This window comes from Gavialis gangeticus, unplaced genomic scaffold (assembly GCF_001723915.1).
Source record: "Gavialis gangeticus isolate Ggan-Ray unplaced genomic scaffold, GavGan_comp1, whole genome shotgun sequence".
NCBI classification, from domain to species: Eukaryota; Metazoa; Chordata; order Crocodylia; family Gavialidae; genus Gavialis; species Gavialis gangeticus.
Window position 1 is genome coordinate 13,551,082 of NW_017729018.1, and position 16,005 is coordinate 13,567,086.

The window sequence follows — 16,005 nt, forward strand, 5'->3', positions numbered from 1 at the left end:
CACCCACGGAGCTGATTCAGCCGCCTGCTCCTCCTGCCCCGCAGTGTTCACCGTGTTCTCCTTCACCTCCGTCATCGACCTCGTCATCGCGCTGGAGCAGGACGGCTACATCCAGGGCTACATGGACTTCTACCTGAAGGAGGTGCCAACCCCCAGACCTCCCAGCCGGGCACCGCCCTGTCCCAGTCCTCTGCCCTCCTGCACCCTGCTCCGAGCAGGATTCGCACCAGATGCTGCAAGCCCCCCTGCCCCCCCTCCAGATGTGTCTCCCAGGCGCCTCCATCCCCTGCTTCATCCTGGGGCGTGGATTTAAAATGTGGATGTGGCTGCAGCTCCTTCCCCTAAATGGCCTGGCGCTCCCAGCACTTCACAGGGTGGGCAGGGGCGTGCAAGCAGCCCGGGGGCCCGGGGCCTGGGCACTGAGCAGAGCCACGGCATCTCCGGTGCCCTTGGAGCGCCCATGCGGCCTCCTGGCTGCGTCGTGCCTGGGGCGGGGGTGACGCAGTGCCTCTCCCATCGCCAGGGTGAGCCGTACCTACGCACCGCCTACGGCATCATGATCTGCTACTGGGACGGCATCATCCACTACCTGCTCTACCTCGCCATGGTTGCAGCCATTGACCAAAGGTAGGGGCCGGGGAGGGCAGACCCGCAGAGGAGGAGGTGCCTTCAGGGCATCAGGTAGCATCCCAAGGGTGATCTGACTTGCTCTGGGGTAAGAGTGGAGCACACAGGACACAGAGCCTTATCCTGCGATAAGTCAGCCCCCAGCACACCTAGGGTAGCTTTCCTTTGGGGCAAGTTCATGTATCCGCAGCCCCAAGGGCCAGAGTACCTCGCTGGTACCTGCTCCTGCCACCTGGGCATTGCAGTCATCGCAACCCCGGGTTGCTGCTCTGGGGTAAGCCGGCATGTGTCCGCTCTGGATCCCGGGGCAGTCAGGATCAGGGCACAAATCCGCGGCGAGTGGCACCAGCGTAAGCGCTGGGGGCCCCTATCCTGGAGCGGGTGTGTGAGGGGAGGCTGCTCTTCACCCTGGCACCGGGGTGGGAGCATCTTGGGGATGTGGCAGGAGCCCAGCGGCAGGGGCCAGTGGGGGCAGGGTGGGAGGGTTTGAGCCCTGGGAAGGCGTCTCATCTTCTCTGTCTCCCCAGAAAGAGCTACCGGAGCCTGGGTCTCTACTGGCTGGGCTCCATCGTGATGAGCATCATCGTCTTCTTGCCGGGGACCCTGATAGGTAAGGGCCGCCTGCCTATGATCCCCAGCCCCGTCGGACCTGTCCAGGTCGCCCTTGGGCAGCCACGTCCATGCCAGCAATGGCACCAACGGGCCTGCGTCTTGGGGGCCAGCAGAGGCCCCAGGGCCAAGGCCCTTGTTCCAGCTGCCGGAGATGCAGGAGACGCGCCCCTGGATGCCTGCCCTGCGGCTCCCGCTCTGCCGGTCTCTGGGGCCGGGGGCTCCAGGCACAACCCGGGCTTCTCTCATCCCGCAGGGAAGTACAGCTCGGAGATCCAACCTGCCTTCCTGCTCAATGTGCCCTACCTCCTGCTCCCCATCTGGGCAGGGCAGAGGCTCTTCCAGCAGCCCAAGCCCCTGCCCTGCTCCACAGCTGACAAGGTAAGTGCTGCGGGAGGCTGTCTGCACCCCGAGGTGTGGGCCCCATCCTGCCCCATCACCACATCCTCCGCCTGGCTGCTGAGAGCTGGGGCTGAGCTGCCCCAGCCAGCGCCGGGGCCGAGCCGAGCCCTGCCGGGGCTGGTGCAGGGAGGAGAAGCCAAGCAAAGGGTGGCCCTTGCAAGCTCCCCTCGATGGGCCGGCACCTGGCGGCTGCACTCCCAGCAACTCCTCTCACCCAGGTGGCAGAAGAGCAGCGCAAAGGCCTGCACCAGCGGCCCTTGGACCTGGGCCTGATCCTGTTCCTGCTCGTGGCTGGAGCCTTCACACTCTTCAGAGGGCTGGTAGGGATGGTGTGAGCTGGGCCGGGGTGGGAGCTGGCCGGGCTGGGCATGGGGGCACCGGGGAAGGGGCTGTGGCGGGCAGTGCAGGGTGTCACTGTCATGGGGCCCGGCTGAGCTGGCAGCCCCGTGCCCTCTGCCTCGTGCCCCAGGTGGTGCTGGACTGCCCGACCGAGTCGTGCTTCAACTACGTGTACCAGTACGAGCCGTGCCTGCGGGACCCCGTCACCTACCCCAAAGTGCAGGTGAGCACAGGGCTCGCAGCCACCGGGGGGGTCTCCGCCGGGCACTCCCTGTCCTGAGCACCAGGCGGATGAGGGGGTGTTCTGCCTCGGCTTGGCCCGCTGGCTAACGAGCTCGGTTGCAAAGGCAGCTGCTTGTCAGGCCTCCAGTGCGGGAGGCACAGGGAAGCCAGGTCCTGTCAGCTGCATGCTGTGCCCCCTCAGTGAGGGCTGCCGAGGCAGGCGTCAGGGGAACCAGGGAGGGAGGGGGCCTTGGTAACGAGATGCTTGGCGGCAATGATTGGGATGCAAACGCAGCTGCTCTTGGCTCTGACCTTGAACTGTCCCCGTCCAAGCAGAGGCTCGGTGCCAGGCAGCAGTGCAGGGAGCTGCTGGCACGGGCGCATGGCCCCGCTGCGCTGAGCTCCCTGCTGCTGCCTCTGCAGGGAAGGACCCACCTGTCCCCCGTCCCTCCGCCCTGCACCCCTGGCAGCCGGCCGGGGAGGCACCCCTGGCGCTGTGGCCTGTGCCCTGGGGGAGCGGGGCAGAGGAGTTTAAACACCCCTGTAGCCTGGGGGTTGGCCGTAACCTGGGTCCTGGCAGAGCCGCAGTGGGTCGCTCCCCCGTCCAAGGCACGTTGGACCCCCGGCTGGTCCGGGCCCATCCTCTGTAGCCCTGGGCACATCCTGCTCGGCACTGCTGACTCTCACCGTGCTCCCAGATGCTGGTCTACACCTTCTACTTCCTCCCGTACTTCGGGCTGTGCATCTACGGGCTGGTGTGGCCCGGCTGCACCTGGATGCCGGACTGGGCCCTGGTGTTCGCGGGCGCCATCGCGCAGGTACCGGGGAGTGGGCCAGGCAGGGGTTTGCCTCGCGGGGTGGCACGGGGCTGGCACGTCCCTTGCTGGTGCCTGAGGGCCGTGCTCCGGACCGAGGCGCGTCCAGCCCCGGTCTCCGCGGATCCCCATCCCGGAGTTAGCGCGTGGATCCGTGTCCTTGGCAACGAGCTGAGCTTGATGGAAAGAGTCTCCGGCCAGGGTCCACAGAGCCGTGGCCAGGCGAGGGCGAGGTGCAGCCCCCTGGGTCCAGCCGCGGCCATAGCTGCATCCCGCGGGGGCCATGAATGCCCCGTCCTGCCCGGGCGTGTGCAGGGCAGCCCCCTGACCCGGCGGGGTCCTCGGGGCAGGTGGGTGGGGGTGGAAAAGTGAGGGGCAGGGGGACAGCACCGTCTCCCTTCTCGCAGGCCCAGTTCTCGCATGTCGGTGCCTCCCTGCACCAGCGCACGCCGTACCCGTACCGCACGCCCGAGGAGGCCTGGTGGAGCGTCCTCCTCGCCAACAGCCTGTACGCGCTGGGGCCGCACCTCCTGGCCTACCGCTGCCTCCGCAGCCCCGGCTTCTTCCAGCCGTCCGTGTCCAACCCCCCGCCCATGGACAAGAAGCGCCAGTGAGGAGGGACCCGGTCCCAGCCCCTGCAGCGAGAAGCTCCAGCGCAGCCCAGACCGGGCAGCCCGCATGCTGTGCAGGGCCTGGTTTGGTGGAGGGGGGCCAGGTTGCGACGGGGGGGGGCGTGGAAGGTTTTCCTTCTACCCCCCCAGAGCTGGGTCTCGCCCCATCTGCTCTCGCCCCCTTTGCCCCTGCCCCTTGCCTGGCCGAGGCCCTTGCCAGCATTCGCCACGACGGTGCTGCCAACACTCCCAGCTCCCCTGCAGGAGGGACCAGCCCCCGGACTGGCACAGCCCCTCTGCACGGCTGCAATGGGGCTGTGACTCCAGGGTCTCCGCAGGGTCGGGCTCTGGGGGTCCCCCATGGGCTTCCCGCTCGGATGCAGGCAGAAGTCCTGGGCCCTGGGCATGCTGGGGGGGTTGGATCCGCAGCTCCTAGTGCAGCTCGGCCTCGGAGACCTGGCTCCTGCCAGCCTGGCCGCAGCTGCGTCCCCAGCTCTGCAGAGACTGCCCGTCGCAGGAGTTGCTGGTCCATCCCGGCTGTTGGCAAAGGCCTGGGGGGCGGGGGGAGGGCTTGTTCCCTGCACTGGGGACCCTACCAAAAGAAACTGTTTACAAATAAAACTGCTTTAATGCCGCTGTGGCTGGATTGTTGCACAGGGGCATGGGAGGGGGTGGGGTCTGGCAGACGGAGCCTGGCCAGCCCTCGGGGGAAGTGTGCGAGCTCATGTGCACGTGCTCATGTATGTACACACGTGTGCATGTGCCAGCGCATGTGAGAGGACAAGGACCTGCGTGCCTGGCAGGGCTCTGGGTGCCTGCGCATGTGCAAATGAATTTCCCTTGAACGTCCTTATTGAAGCAGGGAGGCAGGGGTGCAGAGCACCAGGGACTGGGGCCTTGAGGCCTGTGGTGGGAGGCAGAGGAGGCGAGCGTGCCCGTCAGCTGGCGGGGGCAGGAGGCCAGAGAGCTGCCCACGCCAGCCCCAGAGCAGCCGCGGCTGCAGAGCAGCTGGCCGGAGCCCAGCCGGCCAGAGCAGGCAAGTCCTCCCAGTCCCATCACCACTGGCTGCCACCGCCAGGCAAGACCCTCGCAGCCCTGCAGCTGATCCCAGGAGTCCCGACTCCCGCCCCTATCCAGACCAGGCATCCTGCCCCGGCCTGTGGCACTGCCCACTAGGCCTGCCCCCCTGCAATGCAGCCCTGCCCTTCCCCTGCCAAGGCTGCAGCTGTTGCAGCAGCTCAGAGGCTCCCAGGCTGCACTCAGTGCAGGGCAGTGCCTGGGCCCCAGTCCCAGCCACGGGAAGGGCTGGGAGAGGCCAGGGCAGCCCCAGCCCCTGCCTGAGGGGTGCCAGCTCAGACCTGGACCCACCCTCAAGGGGACCCTGCTGCCCCCTGGTGGTTGCCCCTGGGACTGCGCCCATGATGCTCCAGCATTAGCAGCGTGGGGGTAGATGTGGGCCCACCGGCTGGCAGGGGATGCTCTAGTGCTGCCTGGTCTATGCAGGGGGGCCCTGGGGAAGGCAGACCCAGAGTCCCAGTGCTGCTGGGGTCAGGAGACAGGGACTCAGTGCCCCCTCTGCCACCGACTCTCCGTGTGCCCTTGGGTGCATCCCAGCATCTCTCCACCCCCGGTCCCCGCTGCGGGGAGGGAGAACGGTCCCCCTGCTCCGCCGGCCTGTGCCAGCTGTGAGCTCTCGGGGGCAGGACCTGGCTGCCCCCATGTCAGCCCCCAGGCCCTGTCGCACAAGCACCCCGGGGACATGACGGCATCCTCCACCCCATGGGCAGAGCAGCCGGCACTGCCAGCATCCCTCAGAGCCCCGGAGCCAGGCTCGCACGCCTGCCTGTTCTCCTTTAAAATCGCCTGCCCCCCCCCATCCCTCCCACACTCCCTCCTCCCGCTCGGCTCTCGCAGCCCATCCTCATCCTCGAGCAGTGACTGCCCAGGCACCGAAGTCTGGGCGCCACGTCCCGCCTCGTCCTGCGGCGCAACTTTCCCTCCGGAGCTGGGCTCCCTGCCCCCAACTCTGCTGACTCGGGCGAAGGAGGCAGAGGTAGGTCCCTGCTCCCAGCCTGCTGGGCCAGGCACCCGGAGTGAGGCAGCGGGCAGGGCCAAGACAGCACCTAACCCCGTGCACGCCTCGCACCCCGCCGTGCCAGCCGAGGGCTTGTGCCAGCCTTGCCCTGCACCCGCCGGCCCCGGCCAGGCCCGCGGAGGAACGGTGAGTGAGCAGGCGGCTGCGCTGCAGTGTTCTTGCTCTCCGTACTGTAACCTTGGAAATGCAGCTCCTGCTCTGTGCTGCAATGTAGCGCTGCACGCGCTGCCGGCAGGCCGGCCCCGAGCAGCCCTTGCCCAGGGCCGCGTGCGGAGGGGGGCTGCAGCACGGGGTGTGGGGCTGAGCGCCGGGTGGGGGTAGGGGGTGAAGTTACTTTTTCTTCCCATCCCTCAGCTCTGGAGCTGGAGACGGCCCCTGGGCAGAGAGCGGAGGGAGGGGGCTGGGGCTGCTGGGGACCCTGAGATGTCCTCACTCCTGGGGCCGGGGGGGGGGGAGGGCAGGAAAGGCCCCCAGCAGCCTGGGCCGGGGTCTGGGGAGGGGAGCGGGGCTGGTCCTGCGTGCTCCTGCTCTGCCCTCCCCTCGCAGGCTCCAGCCACACGACAGGGACTGCGTGCACTAGAGGAGCCCCGGGGCAAGTGCTCTGGATCCGGCCCGGCGCTGCGGCGCCCTGTGCTCCCAGCAGCGCATCCTGCACTGACCTCCCTGCATGACCAGGCAGGGGCAGGGGCAGGAGCTGCACGAGCCACTCCTGCCTCCCCTTGCAAAGACCTCGGCCTCTGCAGCCCCCCAGCCCGGCCGAAGCTGTGCCAAGACCCGCTGTGCTCGCTGCATGGGGCACGGGCGCAGGCCCCACCAGCTGGAGCCGCGCAGGGGCAGGGAAGATGCTGGCCCCCCATGGCATCTCTCCAGGCCAGGGCAGGCTGGCGCCCAGGTCCCTTGCTGCCCTGGGCTGTCTAGCCACGGGGCAGAGACCTGGCAGGGAAGCAGCAGCCTAGCAGGGCCGGAGGCTCAAAGGCTGCGTGGAGGGCGGGGGTCTCGGCCAGAGCCATCATCAGAGAGGACCTGTCAATCACGCAGCAGCTCTCAGGGCCCCCAGCTCCCTGCAGGGCCCGGCTGCCAACCACAGGCCTGACCCGGCCTGGCCCGGGGCAGCGCCGCCCAGGCGCCGGATGCTCAGCTCGTCGCCCTGGGGCTGGGGGAGCAGGGGCTGCAGGTGGGGACGGAGGGGATGGGCGCAGCCACGGGAGGGGGCTGCGGAGTGCAGAAGGGGTCAGGGGCTCTGCTCCGCAGCCCTCTCCCGCCCCCCAGCGCCATCAGTTCAGGTTACAGATGTCCCCGCATGGACATAAATAACTAACGAGAGCAAGCCCAGCGCTGCGGCCATGAAATATTCATGGCGCCTGTAACCGAGCGGGTGACTCCGAGTTCAGCGCCTGGCAGGCTGCACGGGCGGGGGGGCAGGGGCATGGGGGTCACACAGCGCTGCCCCGCCAGCCCGGAGCAGGGCCCTCCCGGCATCTCCATCCCTGCTCCCTGGGGCTTGGTCCCTCTGTGGCAGGGGTGCGAGGGGGAGACTCCAGCTCTCCGCCCACCCCTTCTGCTGCCTGCCTCTGTCCGCCCACCCAACCGTGACCCTCTGCACCCCTGTGCCAGCCCAGTCCCCCATCTCTCTGGGCTTGTGCTCGCTGCTGGTCCCAGACTCGAGCGGGCGCAGGGACCTGTGCCACTGCCCTTGGGCCCCGGGGCACTGGTCTCCTGAGGGACCCCGGGGCTCTGAGCCGGCTGTGCCGGGCAGGACTTGACGGGCACTTCCCCACGTCTCTGTGCTAGATGCGCCCTGGACACTGCTGCCCCTGGGCCAGGGGCCGTGCTGCTGCCCTGCTGCTCCTGGTCGCAGCCCTCTCCTCCCGCCCCGCGCTCGGGGAAAGGGGGCGGAAGAAGGTCGTCCACGTGCTGGGTGAGTGGGAGCCGTGTCTGGCCCAGCTCTTTCCCCTCCATGCCCCGCCAGGGTGTCCCACACCCCTGCCCCGGGGAGGGCTGCGGAGTCACCTCTGGGGGTGCCATGAAAACAGCCCAACCCAAGTTCATCCTGGCTGCCCCAAGTGGGGAAACTGAGGCATGGGGGCAGGGGGCTGACCCCCAAAGCACATGGATGGGAGGAGCTGGGGAGGGTGCCCCTAATTGGTGCAGGGCCACGCTTGCTCCCCCCTCCCTGGGCACAGCCTGCTCTGCCCCCTCCCCTGTCACCAGTGCAAGATAACCGAGCGCTCACCCCCATTAACATCAGATCGGGGGGTGCTCTGCTCGCAGAGTCTGGCCCGGTGAGAGGGGGTCAAGCACGGCCTACAGCCCTGGCCTGCTCCGCAGCGTCCGTCACAGCATTTTGCAAACCCTGTGACCTGCAGTGACCAACTGCATGGCGCAGAGTGTGGGACCCAGACTCCTGGGCCCCCTGCCCCCCCCACCACACTGACTGGGGCTGCAGGTGAGAGGCATCCCCTGGGGAAGCCCCCGACCTTGCAAAGCAGAGGGGCCAAGGCATGAGGGGGACTTGGAGGGGTCCCAGTTTGCTTCGAAGAGCAGAGCACCGGGGCCCCCGGGTCGGGTGCGGGGCAGGAGAGCTCTGGGGCACTGAGACCGGCGCCTGTGCTCCCAGAGGATGACAGCGGGGCCGTGGTGGTGCAGACAGCCCCGGGGAAGGTGGTGACGCACCGGGGTGGCACCATCATCCTGCCCTGCCGCTACCACTACGATGTGTCGGCCCACGACCCCGACGAGATCCGCCTCAAGTGGACCAAGGTGACGGAGCCCATGGCCTTCGTGGATGTCTTCGTGGCCATGGGCAAGGAGCGCCGCGCCTTCGGGGGCTACCAGGGGCGCACGGCCCTGCAGGAGGACGGCCCCGGTGACGCCTCCCTCATCATCCGCAACGTCACGCTGCAGGACTACGGGCGCTACGAGTGCGAGGTCACCAACGAGCTAGAAGACGACGCTGGCATGGTCAAGCTGGACCTGGAAGGTACTGGGGGTCCCTGGGCCTGCCCCGTGGCACGTACGGCTTCCATGCGCAGGCCCAAAGCCGGTGCCGAATGCCTCGCATGTGCCCAGACACAACAGCAGACAGATCCCGGGGGAGGATTTTTTGGTCCATGGAGAGGCAGGAAGGGCAGAGCCTGGGGCCAGAGGGTGAGAGCAGCTGCTGCAGGGTGACAGCCCCTGGCCTGGGGCTGCCTTGTCTCTGGGGCCGGGACAGTCCAAGGCCAAGGGACAGGGAGCAGTCGGGGGAGAGAAGCCCTTGCCATGCTCCTGGGAGCCCCGCGGTCCATCCCCACACTCTTGCTCAGCCCTTGGCAGGCCCAGGAGTGGGGCCCAGGGGTGGGAGGACAACAGTGCCAGGGACATGGGCGGGCGCCTCGCTGCTCACCTTGGCCTACTTCCTCAGAGAGCGCAAGCCCGGGCTGCCAGGCGGAGGAGCCCCAGCCCCATGCGGGGCAGGTTGGAGTGTGGGGCTGAGGGTGGCAAGGGGCTGAGGACCCCAAAGTTGGCAGGTCACAACCTCCACCCTGGTGTCCCAGTACTACGAGGCTTTTCCCCACACCAGATCCTGCCCTGCGCACGCTTGAGCCTTCCAGGTTTGCAAACTCTCCTGAGTCAGGCTCTCTCCCCCCTGCCTAACGCAGCAGCAAGTAGCCAGCTAAGCACGGAGAGCTGGTATCCAAGCCCCCCGTCACGGCTGGGGCAACGTGAGCAGCAATGTCTGGGCAGCACGTGCCCTCCGTTGTGGCAGGCTGCTGTTCGGGCACTTGCGGCGTGGTTTATCGAGCCTATTATTGGCTTTTACTGTTGCTCCAGGTTTATGGGCAGGCAGCTCATAAACGCCAGAAACAGATCATGGCACAGGCTCATAAAGCACCTGCCAGGGCAGGCAGTGCAGAGCAAATTGCGGCTGGTGGGAAGGGGGGAGGGATGAGGGTGTCCCATGCGCAGCCCTGGCCCCTGCCACCCCGAGCTGTCTCCCCCGATTGCAACGGGGCCGAGCTCTGGGCTTCGCCATGAAGGACCATGAGGAGACTGCTCTGACCTGGGCCCCAAAGGGAGAAGATTAGGGGAGGGGGCCAAGTCCCCCCCATGCAAATCTTCCTTCCTCACCCAGCCCGCAGCCTGCCTGCACGGCCAGCCCGCGGTGCAAGGCTGAGAGCGTGTGGACAGGTGGGCAATTGCCTGTTGGCTGGTGTTTGTGGTGGCAGGGCCATTGATGCAGTAGGGGCACAACTATTTTGCACCCCCTGGAGCAAAAGCATGTGGTGCATTTGCCCCTGGGGCGCCATAGCCTGGCATCGTGTCCCCAGGAGGGGCAAGCACTGGGCAGGTGTCCTGCACTGCGGCTGAGCAGGGGGAGCACAGTGCACCCCAGGCAGCGGGTCTGAGGGGCTGCTTTCTGCCCCCGGCACTGGGAGCTGGTGCCCCCCTGCCATGGCTGCGCTGTGTCCCCGGCAGGTGTGATTTTCCCCTACCACCCGCGCCTTGGGCGCTACTCTCTCAACTACCATGAAGCGCAGCAGGCATGCCTGGAGCAGGACGGCATCCTGGCCTCCTACGACCAGCTGCACCAGGCCTGGCTGGAGGGCCTGGACTGGTGCAACGCGGGCTGGCTGGACGACGGCTCCGTGCAGTACCCCATCTCCCGGCCCCGGGAGCAGTGCGGCCGCAAGGACACGCCCGTCGGCGTCCGCAACTACGGCTACCGGCACAAGGACGACGAGCGCTACGACGCCTTCTGCTTCACCTCCAACCTCAACGGTAAGGCCCTGCTCTTCGCTGGGCCTGTGTCTGGGCCCAGAGGGCAATGCTCCAGTAATTGGGACTGTTCTTGGGTGGCAGGCAGGGCTGGAGGGACCCCAAGGAAGAGGCTGAGTGCAGATATGGTGCTTAATTCACTGAGGTGCTGGTGGGGAAGGGTCATGGTAGGGAGGGGAAACTGAGGCACGGGGGAGTGGCACCATGCACAAACTCCTGCCAGATGCTCAGCACGGGGATGGACCCTGCAGGGAGGCAATTCCCTGCACCTGGCATTGCTGAGGGCACATGTGGGTGCCTGGCTCGCAGAGCAGGGCACAGGGAGGTTCAGGGACCTCCGTGCCTGCGGAAGTGGGTCCCGGGGGCTGGGACCAGCGCTAAACCCCGCTCAGCACCGCCTCTCCATCAGTCCCTGCCCAGGCTGGCACCTCTGCCTTCCCTCCCAACCGGCAGGACCCTCCAGGAGGGCGGCGATTGCTCCTGCTGCAAATGTCAAGACTTTTCTAAGGAGAAGCAGCCCCTGGAGCTGCAAAGAGCAAAGTGATTCCTGCTCCCAGTGTCCAAGCCCACCGCCCCCCGCCGCTCACTGCAGCAGATCCTGCTGTGGGAGAACCAGAAATCTCCCCCTCAGCTCCTGGCTTCAGCATATCCCCAGCCCCAGGCAAGAGGCTGCAAGTCAGCCCCTCGCCCCAGCCGGCCCAGAGCCAGGCCCAGCTCGGCGCTGTGAGAGAGCGGCACGCGGCAGGTAGCATGTGCACACGCACCGTGCGGGGGTCATTTGACCCCTGCAGTCTTTCCTGCCCGGAGCAGGGGGTGGATCTCACAAGGTCCCTTCCAGCCCCAAACGCGTGTGTGTGCATGTGTGCATATGCCGGTGATTTCCCCCTCCTCAGACAGCCCTGGCTGCCCTGCCCAGGCCCACATGGCCCCGTAGCATGCCAGGTGGGCACTAGCTCATCTCTCTGCGGCTTGGCTCTGCCCAGGGCTGCAGGAATTACTGAACTGGATCACGTCCCTGCCTCTGCCCATCAGGCATGTCGCGCCTGGCCTGGCCCTATGCACCCCACCGCCCTGCATCATAGCCACCTTCCCCCCAGAAATGCTTCATCCCTATTACAGAAGCCTGGAGGCCCCTGGGAATTTACCCCCTGCCTGTAGCACCTGGTGCCCAGGTGAGGCTGTGACCTCCCTGCTCATTGGCCCAGGGCCGTGGCACTCAGGAAGGGGCGGGCAGAGGATTAATTAGGTGCTGAAAGGTGGAGGAGGGTCATTAAGCGTGTCAGCGCAGCTGCTGCAGGGCAGCAGCAGTAGAAGAGCAGGTGGGGGGGGACCTGGTGCCCCAGAGCGGGGCCTGGCAGCAGTGATGGGGACCCCTGAGGTGGGGGTTACACCCCAGCCTTGCACGCACTGCTTATAGGGCGGGGGGGTCACATGAGGTCCTTCCATGCATGGGCACCCGGGGGGCCCTCCTTTGTGCTCTCGGGGTGCAGCCTGCCCCGCCCCTGCCCCATGCACAGAGGGAAGTCCCTGCCGGCTCCTCCCCAGCTGCCCCCAGGGTGGGTGAGTTGTCAGGGCAGCCCCACTGCCTCCCACTTCTCCCCTCCCACGAGCACTATCAATTATTACCGAGCAAATCCCTGTGTTACAAATGTCTCTGGAGTGAATGTGATCAGCATTGATTGTCCCTGACCACACAGGGCAGGGCAGGAAGGGCAAGGGGTTGGTGCAGAGGTGAGCTAGGCAGGGCCCTGGCTTGGGAGCTCTGGAAAGACCCCTCCTCCCAACCCACAGCCCCCTCTCTGGAGCAGGGGGAGGCCAGGAAGCTGGAGGGTCGCCCCGGGGGCGCCAGGATCCAACCTTGGAGCTGCCTGATGTCTGGGCTTCTCTCTGCACTAAACTCATCTCCCTGCCCCCATGACAAATGCTCCCTTCCAGCTCAGCCTGTCTTGCTGGGAGACCAGTTGCACCAGGTCCCAGCAGGAACTGGGCTGAGACCTGCCCAGCTTGAGTCACATGCAAGGTCCTGCCTGCCCGGCTGAAAGCAGGGGAAGGGGCAGTAGCAGGGACTGCGGTGGAGAGGCCAGGGATGATGGATGAGGCCCGAGCCCAGCAAGACAAATCGGAGCCGGGGGGGCCATCCCTGCACACAGATTACTTGGCCTGGCGGGACCGTGGGGGGGGGGGGGGGGGGGGAGGGCGGCGGGCAACCGCGGGGGCTCTGCAGATGTTTATTTAATCGTGGCAGGCAGGATAAATTGCAGGCAAAGCAGCCACAGGCCAGGCCACGGTGCCACGGCACCCATCAATCTTGCCGCAGCAAGGCATGCACTTGCGGGCCTGCCTTCGCTGCAGCGCACCCAGGCGGGCTCGGGGTCTCTGCACCCCTCCGCAGCCCCTGCACAGGCTGATGGCGAGGGGCAGAGTCTGCGCTGCTCTGGCCCACCTGCTGGGAGGCTGCACCTGTGTGGGTGATGCTGGGGTGGAGAAGGGCCCAGACGGGGCCTTGGGGACTGCGTGGAGGTGCTGCATGGGCCGTGGGGCTGCAGCCGGGTCCTCCCGGGCTGCGCAGATGGGCATGGGGTCAGCCCAGAACACACCTGCCAGCTGTGCCCGGGCTGGGCAGTCGGCGATGGCCTGCACCCTCCCGCAGAGCAACCCATGGGCACTGCTCCCTGCCTCAGCCACGCAACACCACTCCGCAGCCCTGCCCGGCTCCCGGGCTCCTTCCCACACGCTCATCACTCGCGACAGGGAGACTCGGTGTTTCTTTCCTGCTTGGATAAATAAAACAGCAGAGCCCTCCCAGCCCCCTGCATCCCTGGGGAGGGTGAGCACCGGGGCTGGGTGCGAATTGGAGGGGGGACGTGCCAGGCATCAGGTGCTGTCGTCTCCTCCCAGCACTGGGGCTGCTTGCAAATGAGCCACCCGTGCCGCTCCTTCGGCAGCTCTGGGCCCCAGGGGGGCTGGTTACGGCCCTGGCAGCATCAGGCACTTGCGCGTGCCTCCCGCACAAGGGCAGCAGGCACAAGCCCACATGGGCTCAGGCCCTGGCAGCTTGGTGCCCCCAGCCTGGCGTGAGGACCCCCAGCCCCCTTCACAGCCGCTCACTCTCACCCCTACAGGCAAAGTCTACTTCCTGAAGACCTACCGCAAGCTGAGCTACCCCGAGGCCGTGCAGGCCTGCAAGGACAACAGGGCAGTGGTGGCCAAGGTGGGGCAGCTCTACGCCGCCTGGAAGATCCAGCTGCTGGACAGGTGCGAGGCCGGCTGGGTGGAGGACGGCAGCATCCGCTACCCCATCGTCAACCCCCGGGCGCGCTGCGGGGGCCGTGAGCCTGGCGTCCGCAACCTGGGCTTCCCGGACAAGAAGTACAAGCTCTTCGGGGTCTACTGCTTCAAGAAGGCGGGCGAGGTGGCCCCCAAGCAGGTGTCCAGCAAGGGGAGGCCTCTCTGGGTGTGAGGGGCAGGGGCTGTCCCCCCAGCCCGGACAGCGCTGCTCCTGCAGCCACCAGACACGTGCTCCAGTGGGAGACGGCGACCTTAGCAACTGCCCCCTCCAGCCCCCAGCCCCCGGCAGGCAGGACCGCAGCCCTGGCCACGGAGCGGTGGGCCCCGGCTCCTGGCTGTCAGCACTGCAGGCAGGACGGGAGCCCCCTCTCCCGCTTCCCGTGGCAGGGGCAGTCCTGGGCGCAGCAGGCCAAGGAGAGCGCTGGCAGGGGGTCCTCGCCCCACACCAGGGCAGCAAGGTGCCACGCGTGGGGCGGGGGGGTCATTCTGCAACCGCTGCCCCTCACCGCCCTGCCCTGCATCGCCCATGCAGCCAGACTCCTCCCCTGGGGCTTGGAGGACCCCTCCCAGGCATCCTCTGCTTGCACAGGGGCCAGGCTGGCCCAGGCCGCTGTCCCACAGCTTCCCAAGCCCCCTCATCTACCCAGGTTGGGTTCGGCAGACCTGGCAGCGCTGCGGCGGGGCTGGCAGAGACCTTGCTGTGCTTCTCAGAGACCTGTGGGGTCAGGGCCTGGTGGGCTGGGCCATGCCCTGGTGATGACCCTCCACTGAGCGTGGCCTGGAGGCCAGACATGCCGTGCGGATGGACGAGCCAGAGGAGCACACGTGGCACAATCCCAGCTGGGACACTGCCCGTGCCCACCCCCCCCCCGTGCCTCTGCCCTGCACCATGCACTTTTCAAAGGAAGCTGAGGGGGAAACTGAGGCCCAGAGAGAGGAGGACCCTGGGTGTGCTCATGCCCAGGCCAGTGCTCTGCCAGGGGGCACAGAGCCATGGCAGAAGCTCAGCCTGCTGCCCCCTCTTCGAGGAGGATGGGCACTGCCCGCTGGTGCAGACTCAGCACGTCTGGACCCGTCTCCCCAGTGCCGCCCTACCGGAGAGCAGGACCCAGAGGATGACCGCCGGGGAGGCCCACGCGGGTGACCTGGCTGCAGCTTCCCGGGGCCGAGTTACAGCCAGGGGTCACAGAGCTTTTTCCAAGGGCTGGACATCAGGTCTGACTTCCTCATGACAGCCGGGGCACAGCACCAGCCTCCCTGCCCCGAGGGCATGGCCTGTGTGGGGCTCAGCTCTGCAGGGTCAGTCACTGCTCTGGGTCCATCCGCCTGGCTCCAGCTCTGAGACCCCTGCCATAGCCAGCACCAGGACCATGGGGCATTGTTGTGCGGGAGCCCATCCTGCCAGGGGCTGAGGGCCCAGACCTAGCATGCCAGACAGAGCGAGGCGAAGGCCCATGGTAAGAGCACCTGGTCTGGCTCTGAGTTCAGGGGGAGGTTACCCGGTGCCCGGGGTGGGGACCTGCCTTCCTGCCGCCCTGCAGATCCCCCGGGGGGGTGTGCCAGGGGTCACGAGCCCCTCAGCTCCCGCTGCCCCTCCCTGCTCCAGTGCGGCGCCCACCCTCCCCGCTGCATGCTGTGGCAGAGCCGCTGGACTCGCTGCAAAGCTGCCCAAGCATGCTTTGGGTGCTAGCTGCATGGCCTGCATGCATCGCTGCGCGAGGCCCTGCCAGACACTGCTAGGGAGGAAGGGGGGGCCAGTCGCTGGGGGCTGCCTCCAGCTCCGCTGGGGCCCCCTGCCCATGCCGGGTCGGGGGTCGGGTGGGTGGTGGCTGTGGTGCCGACACCAGCTCTAGACACAATAAAGGCCTGGCAGCTAATGGAGACCCATGGGCTCCCGCCTCTCTCTCCTCTGCAGCCTCCCCCACGCACTTCCCTCCTCACTCCCCGGTGCCTCCAGTGGGTCCCTCTCCAGGCTGGCACCCCACTGCCCGCTGGCACTTGAGGGTGGGCCCTGCACCCAGCTCAGCTCCAGGGAGGGTACGGAGCTGGGATGCAACAGCCAGGCTCAGCGCGGTGGGGACAGGCACTCAGGGAGGGTGCCCTGCCATGGGGCAGAGCCCTGGGACACTCCCCTTGCCGAGGGCAGAGCAGCAGCCACCCCAGGGGGGCAGCATCGCTGGAGGGTGGCTCATCTCTCTTGCCCAGCAGCAGCGCGGGGCCCAGCGCTTCTGTGCGTCTA

General features: G+C 67.3%; 2 protein-coding genes across 2 annotated transcripts in view; both read left to right on the plus strand.

Annotated features, from left to right (window-relative positions):
* The window catches only part of TM6SF2 (transmembrane 6 superfamily member 2), a 4,665-nt gene extending 876 nt beyond the window's left edge, over nt 1-3,789 (plus strand). The window contains exons 2-9 of the mRNA XM_019513597.1: nt 45-142; nt 524-627; nt 1,155-1,237; nt 1,493-1,617; nt 1,857-1,958; nt 2,108-2,200; nt 2,898-3,017; nt 3,422-3,789. Coding sequence (XP_019369142.1) covers nt 45-142; nt 524-627; nt 1,155-1,237; nt 1,493-1,617; nt 1,857-1,958; nt 2,108-2,200; nt 2,898-3,017; nt 3,422-3,628 — 932 coding nt within the window. The 3' untranslated portion in view covers nt 3,629-3,789. The remainder of the gene's footprint in view (nt 1-44; nt 143-523; nt 628-1,154; nt 1,238-1,492; nt 1,618-1,856; nt 1,959-2,107; nt 2,201-2,897; nt 3,018-3,421) is intronic.
* A 1,766-nt stretch (nt 3,790-5,555) lies between these two features.
* HAPLN4 (hyaluronan and proteoglycan link protein 4) lies at nt 5,556-15,772 on the plus strand. Its single transcript, XM_019513598.1, has 5 exons — nt 5,556-5,846; nt 7,512-7,638; nt 8,338-8,700; nt 10,179-10,481; nt 13,601-15,772. Exons 2-5 carry the CDS (start codon nt 7,512-7,514, stop codon nt 13,936-13,938), a joined length of 1,131 nt encoding a protein of 376 aa, XP_019369143.1. The 5' UTR covers nt 5,556-5,846; the 3' UTR covers nt 13,939-15,772.
* The last annotated feature ends 233 nt before the right edge of the window (nt 15,773-16,005 follow it).